This window comes from Macrobrachium nipponense, chromosome 28 (assembly GCF_015104395.2).
Source record: "Macrobrachium nipponense isolate FS-2020 chromosome 28, ASM1510439v2, whole genome shotgun sequence".
Taxonomy (NCBI): domain Eukaryota; kingdom Metazoa; phylum Arthropoda; class Malacostraca; order Decapoda; family Palaemonidae; genus Macrobrachium; species Macrobrachium nipponense.
The window spans coordinates 59,806,640-59,814,139 of NC_087217.1; the positions used below are offsets into that span (position 1 = coordinate 59,806,640).

General features: G+C 37.9%; 1 protein-coding gene across 2 annotated transcripts in view; it reads right to left on the minus strand.

Annotated features, from left to right (window-relative positions):
- Nucleotides 1-990: 990 nt before the first annotated feature.
- Nucleotides 991-7,500, minus strand: part of LOC135201785 (sulfotransferase 1A3-like) — a 9,532-nt gene continuing 3,022 nt past the window's right edge. For both annotated transcript variants that reach the window (XM_064231036.1, XM_064231037.1), the window contains exons 3-7: nucleotides 4,700-4,845; nucleotides 4,073-4,277; nucleotides 3,132-3,258; nucleotides 2,254-2,547; nucleotides 991-1,593 (exon numbers count right to left, since the gene is read on the minus strand). In XM_064231036.1, the coding sequence (XP_064087106.1) occupies nucleotides 1,472-1,593; nucleotides 2,254-2,547; nucleotides 3,132-3,258; nucleotides 4,073-4,277; nucleotides 4,700-4,845 (894 nt within the window). In that variant the 3' untranslated portion in view covers nucleotides 991-1,471. The remainder of the gene's footprint in view (nucleotides 1,594-2,253; nucleotides 2,548-3,131; nucleotides 3,259-4,072; nucleotides 4,278-4,699; nucleotides 4,846-7,500) is intronic.

The window sequence follows — 7,500 nt, forward strand, 5'->3', positions numbered from 1 at the left end:
CGTAAACAAAGCAATAAAACTTCCCAAAATAGTACTGAATGCTGTTCCTATTATCCCCTCAGGGAAGACTCTCTCTCTCTCTCTCTCTCTCTCTCTCTCTCTCTCTCTCTCTCTCTCTCTCTCTCTTTGAAGCGATGCCGCTTTTTGATATTCCGAATCGGCTTTTAACAGAGAGAGAAAGAAATTTTTACTCCGCTTCGAGATCAGAGCATCCCGCTCTTTTCTCTCGTCTGTTGATCTTTGGGATAAACCCGGATGCTGGACGGGGGGAGACAGACAACGGGGAGCAGTTCTGATACACTCCAGAAAGGCTCGCAGATAAACAGACAGACAAATGAACAGACACATGGAAAGAGATTGACCGCTTAGTAATAGACAGTCGGATGGTATATATTTATCTTGTTTTTTTTCTGTGTTTACATACACGCGGACGTTATTGCTTTTGAACGTTGAAGACAAAGATATATACACATTTACGCAGTGCATAGTAAACACACTTTTTGCATAAGTACACACGCATATACAGAACACGCATACACACATTATATATACACGTATATATATATATATATATATATATATATATATATATATATATATATATATATATATATATATATATATATGTGTGTGTGTGTGTGTGTGTGTGTGTGTGTGTGTGTGTGTACCATATATGCATCGCCTGTGTGCGTGTATGCACACCATGCGTACATGGATACGTTAGAGTTTGATTGTGCGTATGCAAACGCACACAACGATAACAGAATCCGCGGCATTCAACATTATTCAAAGATTTCTTCTTTGCATCGAACTTGAAAGGAATTCAGACCTCGACTATAGCGACGGACCTTTCGTCCCCTTTGATACTCGACCGTCCAAATCGGGCCTCGCTGTTTATTCAGTTCTCCAGTCGAAAGTTGAACGAGCAACCGAACTAGAAAGACCGTGAATGGAAGGAAATACAAGGAGGAATAAAAGATACATCACTCATCAGATTTGGTTTCTTGTTTATTTAGTATTTATCCAAAGAAAGTTTATTTTCGGCTCTCCTAGAAGCAGTATTGATACATTCCATGTTTCTATTTCAAGAGGCTGTATTGATATAGATATATTCCAGTAATGTATTATTAGTGAGTAATGTAGATTATTAGTGGGAATGACTCATATTTCATTTTAATCTAAAGCTTATTTTCATTTATTTCTTTTGAAATTGCTTGAATACCCCCAGAAACCACTCGTCGAGAATATTCATTCTTGGAACTGAAAAGTTTCTCTTCTCTGAATTTATAACGACTTGATATTACTGGATACAGAATACACAAAATTCATTACTTTGTAACTCATAATATTCGAATTTATATTCCTCCAGTTCTAATAAAGAAAAGGCGTGTTGACTCTTTTGATTAGTTCGAGTTTTGGCGTCTAGAACCGCTGTCTCATTGAAGACTGTTTATTCCTTCAAGCAAATTCTTTAATTAATCTTAAGTCCATATTTGAAGTTTATTCCTAAGCCAGATAAATTCGCCTCTGTCCATCTGTCGACCTTTCTCCCTTGCTCGGTCGTTAGTTTATTCTTCCAGTCTCCGGCTTCACCTGCAAGGAATGGAAGGTGAAGGAGGTTGATTACTTGATTGATTGATTGACTGAATCACCTTACGTAACCTGGGTTCTCAAGACTTCGAAGGAGAAGTATAGTATTTGACATAAAGAAGTCATTCGTTCAGTATAATGTTTAGAGGTGACCAAAGATTTTGTTTTACATTTTTTACAAACATTTTAGGAAAAAAGCTTTAGAACTAAACAAGCCATTTAATTGAACATTTTAGAAAAAACTATTAAGTAATAACTATGATTTTCTGTGAATATTTTAACAAAATAAAAAAAAAAAAAAACTAAAGAAATAACCAAGACTCTCATTGAATATTTTAGCAAAAAAAAACAACTTAAGGAATAACTAAGACTTTTGGTGGGTATTTGAACAAAATAAAAAAACTCACGAAATAACCAAGGTTTCACTGTACATTTTGGGAGAAAAATAAATTTAAGAAATAACCAGACCGTTCATTGAACATTTGGAATAAAAAACTTAAGAAGTAATAAAGCCTTTCGGTGACTATTAAAAAAAAAACTCAAAAAGTAACCAAGCCTTTCACTAAACATTTTGGAAAGCAAATAAGAAGTAACCAAGTCTTCCATTGAAAATTAGGGTAAAATAATAATTTAATTTTTTTAATACAGAAGATAATCTCTTACCTTTTCTAAAAAGGCCTCCTTCCTTTTCAACAACTTCAAGATTCCTGCTCACTTTAGACCACTCCGATTGCTTCTGGCATATCTCGTCCCTCGCCTTCATCTCCCCGAAGGACGTGTACTTGATTATGGCCTCCAGCTGCGCCTCCGTCAGGTTGGTCTCGAGGAAAGTGTCGAGTTTCCTGAGCTCCTCCAGGGTGTTCTCCTTCAGGTCCTCGTAGAAGAGGAAGTGGAGATTCGGATGTTCTCTCTTGTCCCACGCCTCCTTCAGGTGAAGCCAGTAGGGTCCGTACAGCACTGCAGGAAAGTTTTCGTGAAAAGGGACACGTAATATTCTTGTTTTAAAGATAGTTTACTTTAGTTTTACCCAACTGATACAAGGCTGATTATGTCAGGGCAATGAATATAGGCAAGTAAAGAACAGGTCAGGTCAGGTCGATAGCGCGACCTCGTTCCGATACTCCGAATGTGAGTTCAAATCCTGCTATGGACCTCAGAATTGCTTCATATTCTTGCATCTGGATCTTAGGCTTTGTAGTGACAAGCGTATCAGAAAAGTGTGATAAATTTGAGAGGTTAAGAGGGCATTGCGGTTGTTACAATTACATATGGATCACGTAAAGAGTGACCAGCAGAGTCTATATATATCCTCCAAGCTTAAACTTATTACACATTTGTTCAATTAATTCATACATCGTTGAATACACACCAAGAGCCTTTTAACTGACAGAATTTAATATAACAAGGTACTGAAACCTTCAGGTATGTAAATGCAATGACGTAACATTTACAACTTAAGTTGTCTTTCCTATTTACTCAGATCAACTTTTAAACTCTGGAAAGAGGCAAAAAAAAAAAAAGAAAAGAAAAGAAAAACCCACGGTCATCATCGACGAAGTATTGGACGAAATCGTCAAGGGATCCTACGAAGTCGTGACTTTTTATGACCCTGCTGTGATGGTGGTAGGATACAATGACGTCCTTCGGGTTCCTTGCAACGTACACAACCTATAGGATGCAAAATATCACCCTTCTGTTAATAGTGGATCTAATCAGAGGTATAATACAGGGTGTCCATAAAGTCCCAGTACCATTACAATTATTTATTATAGTGTAATGGTACTGTGACTTTATGGACACCCTATATAAGGTCTTACAGCATGAAATGGACAGTTTAGTGTTGTTTGGTAATTTCAAGTCCGTTGATTTAGAATGCCACTGGATTAACTAACTGAACATAATTATATATTATTCAGTGATCCAAATAAGAGAAAGATTAATGAATGAAACTGCCAATGATCACGACCTTTAATATAAAGAGCAGAGTAAAGCTTTGATGGTTAACCTAACCTAACCTAACCAACCTAAGCTAACCTGTATAGCTCGATATTGTTTTCATTTTCACTTTCTATACCACTGAAGGTTTACTCTGCACAGTCTTTATACACAATACAAAATTATGGGCAACTTTATTCATTAACCTTGTTATTGCTTAGCTCACTGAACAATATAAAATTTTATTTAGTTTGTTATTCCAATGAAAACTTAAATGGACGAACTTAAAATGGCTGAGCATTTCTAAATTGTTCCTTCTATGCGACAAGACCTCACATTGTTCTTCATATACCATTGCATAACGTATATGTGTTTAAGTGAATGCTGAATCGCTCATTAATTCAATAAACGTACTGAGCGCGAAAATAAACAACAGAATGTATCGGGGACACCTTTCAATCTCAGTTGAGCGTCATTAGCATCTATCGTCCTTTTAGGAAATTTAGACTAAACAGAGAAAATAATTAAGAAACAAACATCAACTCACTTTGGCGGTGTCTAGCAATGAGGGAGGCATCAGGGAGAGAGGCAGGTGAGTTTTGATGGTCCTAGGATCTGGGAACACTGCGGCCAATTGCAAGACTATCCCGTCTGCAGGATCCTTGTCGGGACATTTGTTGCGGAAGTTAGCTAGGAAAGGATTCTTCGAAGTTGTGTCGTTCTTCGATGGGATGGGCTTGAGCATGTCCGAGCTGTGATGGCAGTTGTAATAGTTAATTTTTACGATAATACTGATTTCTACTAGTTATTCCTGCTGCTATTTTTAATAGCTATGATAATAATGTTAATAACTCTAAGAACTTCATAACATCGTGGTAAACTGTTACGTAATAAAAATCCACAATTATATAAATTAATACGAGACCTGCATGTTAACGTAAATAGCGAGGAGAAGCATCGTTCATGTGTTCGAAAGTTTTTGTTTTTTCTTTTGCACAATGATACAATTTATTTATATCATTGTGAAGAAGAAGAAGAAGAAGAAGAAGAAGAAGAAGAAGAAGAAGAAGAAGAGGGAATTGCGAGACAGACGTGAAAAAAAAGGACATATAATGTAAGAAAAAGTATATCAAGAATTAAAAGGGAGACGAAGGTAAAGAACAGGACAGCTTACTCGATAAACGGAGACCTATGTCGAACATCCATATGAGCATCGGGATGATTTAAGTCTGGGTTACTTCTCATCGTCCAGACGATCTCCTGGGTCCAGGTAGTTCCACATTTCGGCCACGTCATGACGACCACGTCGCTGCTTTTGAACTGTGCAGGGATTGAGAGCAGATGATAAGAACATCTTGAATAATCTGAGGAAAGTTGATTGAGAATATTCTGATTGAGACTATCCTGATTCGATATGCTAATTGATCTTCCGATTTGCCGAAAAGGACCCGAGTTGGTTTTTTTTTTTTTTTTTTACGGAGAAAAATCGAAAGAAGAATAAATGAATATATGGGTCTATAATGAAATTCAACGTGGATCCCCAATTGTGGGGGATTGAAAACATGGGCTGAATTATATCTTGTCTTTTGTACTATGGAGCGTGAGAGCTGGTGACAGCGAACTCATAACTATGGGCGACCGTGAACATTATATGAGAATAATGGGTAAGTCTATAGAATAGTTCCGCAGACTGCAAGTAACGTAACCGCGGATACGACATCATTCACTAGGGATTGGGACGTCCAATGTATTTCGCTGTGTTTAGTACTGGCCCCCGGGGGTTAATTACAGTCGTCCGAATAAATATTACTTAAAATTCTTGTTCAGGAGGCAAAACTGCATAGAAAAACCTCAACTGCCATAGTCTAGGCCGCCGCGGAATAGTATCCTAGATCTATCGAATAATGAATACGTCGCTACTCTAGCAGTTGGAGGATGGAGAACAGATGACTGAGAGTAGATGAACGTTTTTAAAATGAAGAGATTATGGCGGGTATGGCTGCCTATGTCGAACTTGGTTCAGTTGAAGAATTAAGGGGACAAATGGGTGATAAGTGGAACATGATATGAAAAAATGAATTACACAATTAAATAATCACCTGGATATAAAGGAAGAGAGATATGCAGAGATACATACACCTAAGTTAGTTATTGGAAAATTAAATGATGGAGGAACTGAGGAGGAATTGATTTTGGTATAAATTTATGAATCGATATGAAAACATCGAACACGTTTAATGAATCGTTAAATATTAAGCGCGCATCGTTTGTGTTTCTTTAGTGAAGAGCGAAAGAACTTACATATATATATATATATATATATATATATATATATATATATATATCATATGTATCTATATATATATATGTATATATATATATATATATTATATATATATATATAAAATAAAAATATATATATACTCTGTAGCTATGTAGACAACCAGGTAATCATCGAGGTTTAAAATAAAACCCCTGTATTTTTAATTAACTTCAAAAGATTTTTTATACTTAGGTAATTTACATAAGATTAACGATCCAGCAACTAACAACAAATTGTGGATTTCAGCAATACAGGGCATTAGGAAAAATCGAAATATATAATTGACTGATTAAATGATCGCACAATGTAGGTTTGTAGGCTCTACAGCGGGAATAGAAGAAAAGAAAAAAATGTGGTTGAAAATATTTTACGTCAAATAACTGGGTGACATTTGAACACGAAGCAGCGATCTGCTGGCTAACCTTCCCATGGAAGCGAGAGGTTGAACCTCTTCGGAAGGTAATAAAGTAACGTCTTCCACACTCCCATTTCAATGGCTTAACACTCCCCCTCCCTGTCCACACCCATCACCCCTAAACCCCCCTAAAACCCGGCCCCCTGTTCGTGCGGAGATGCATGAAATTGCAAAGAATCGAACTGCAGATTCCGTGGTGCTTCTGCATGGCAAATGATACACCGCGGAAACACCAGATCTTCTCCCGAAGCCCCGAGGGAGAAGAATCACTATCATTAGGCCCAAGACTATCCTTTCCTGAGGTGAGGTCAGGTCCTCCGTCTCCTCCTCCTCCTCCTCCTCCTACAGATACGGCGGCTATAGATCTCCGGGATCGCGATGGATGGAAGACGCCCCCAGAAAAGACCGGTGCTGCTTCTTCTTCAGTTCGCTTCGGTGATTGATAGCTTTCCTTCTCTTTCGCCGCTTCATCGATAACGAAGGTTATGGTAATGGAAGAATGCAGTCTTTTCTTTTTATTTTTGCGTTCGGTCACGTCGCCTGATGACGTGACGATGGTGTAGATTCCGAGATGCTGTGTTGTTTAACGGGGTTCCTGGTTTTACAAGTTATTCGTGGACCTCGTCTGCCTGTCTTGGTCGACCATTTCCGATCTCGGTGCCTAAAGCTCTCTTCGGATGGGAAAAATAGGAGAAATATGCATTTTGATGTTGCTTGCAGGTATAATCATATCGGCTCTCTCTCTCTCTCTCTCTCTCTCTCTCTCTCTCTCTCTCTCTCTCTCTCTCCTTATTCAAATGAGCACAGAAATATGGTAAGTTAGGAAAGAATTGTTCGTCAAAGGCACAATAGAGAAGTGTTAGTAAGTAAACAATCCAGAAACAAGTGTAAATGGCAAACATGTATTAACAACATCTTTCCTCACGCAAATGGAAGGAATATTGGTTATGTCAAGTAATCTAGCCTTATCACACAATGTTGTTACCTAGATTAAGATAAGCAACGTTAAGTAATCTTCAAGTCTGACGGGTACCTAGATGGGAGATCTTGAATGAATGGGAAGCGGATGTTCTTCTGATCATTTGGATCAAATCGGTACTTGGATAGGTGACCACCAGTCAATGCCAGAGACCATTTCAGTCACTTTGGATCCGTGGCTCACTGTTGGGACACGGGTAGTGGCCTAGCACCTTCATCCAACGTTAGTCGTAAGGTTAATTTTGATAGTTTGCTATTG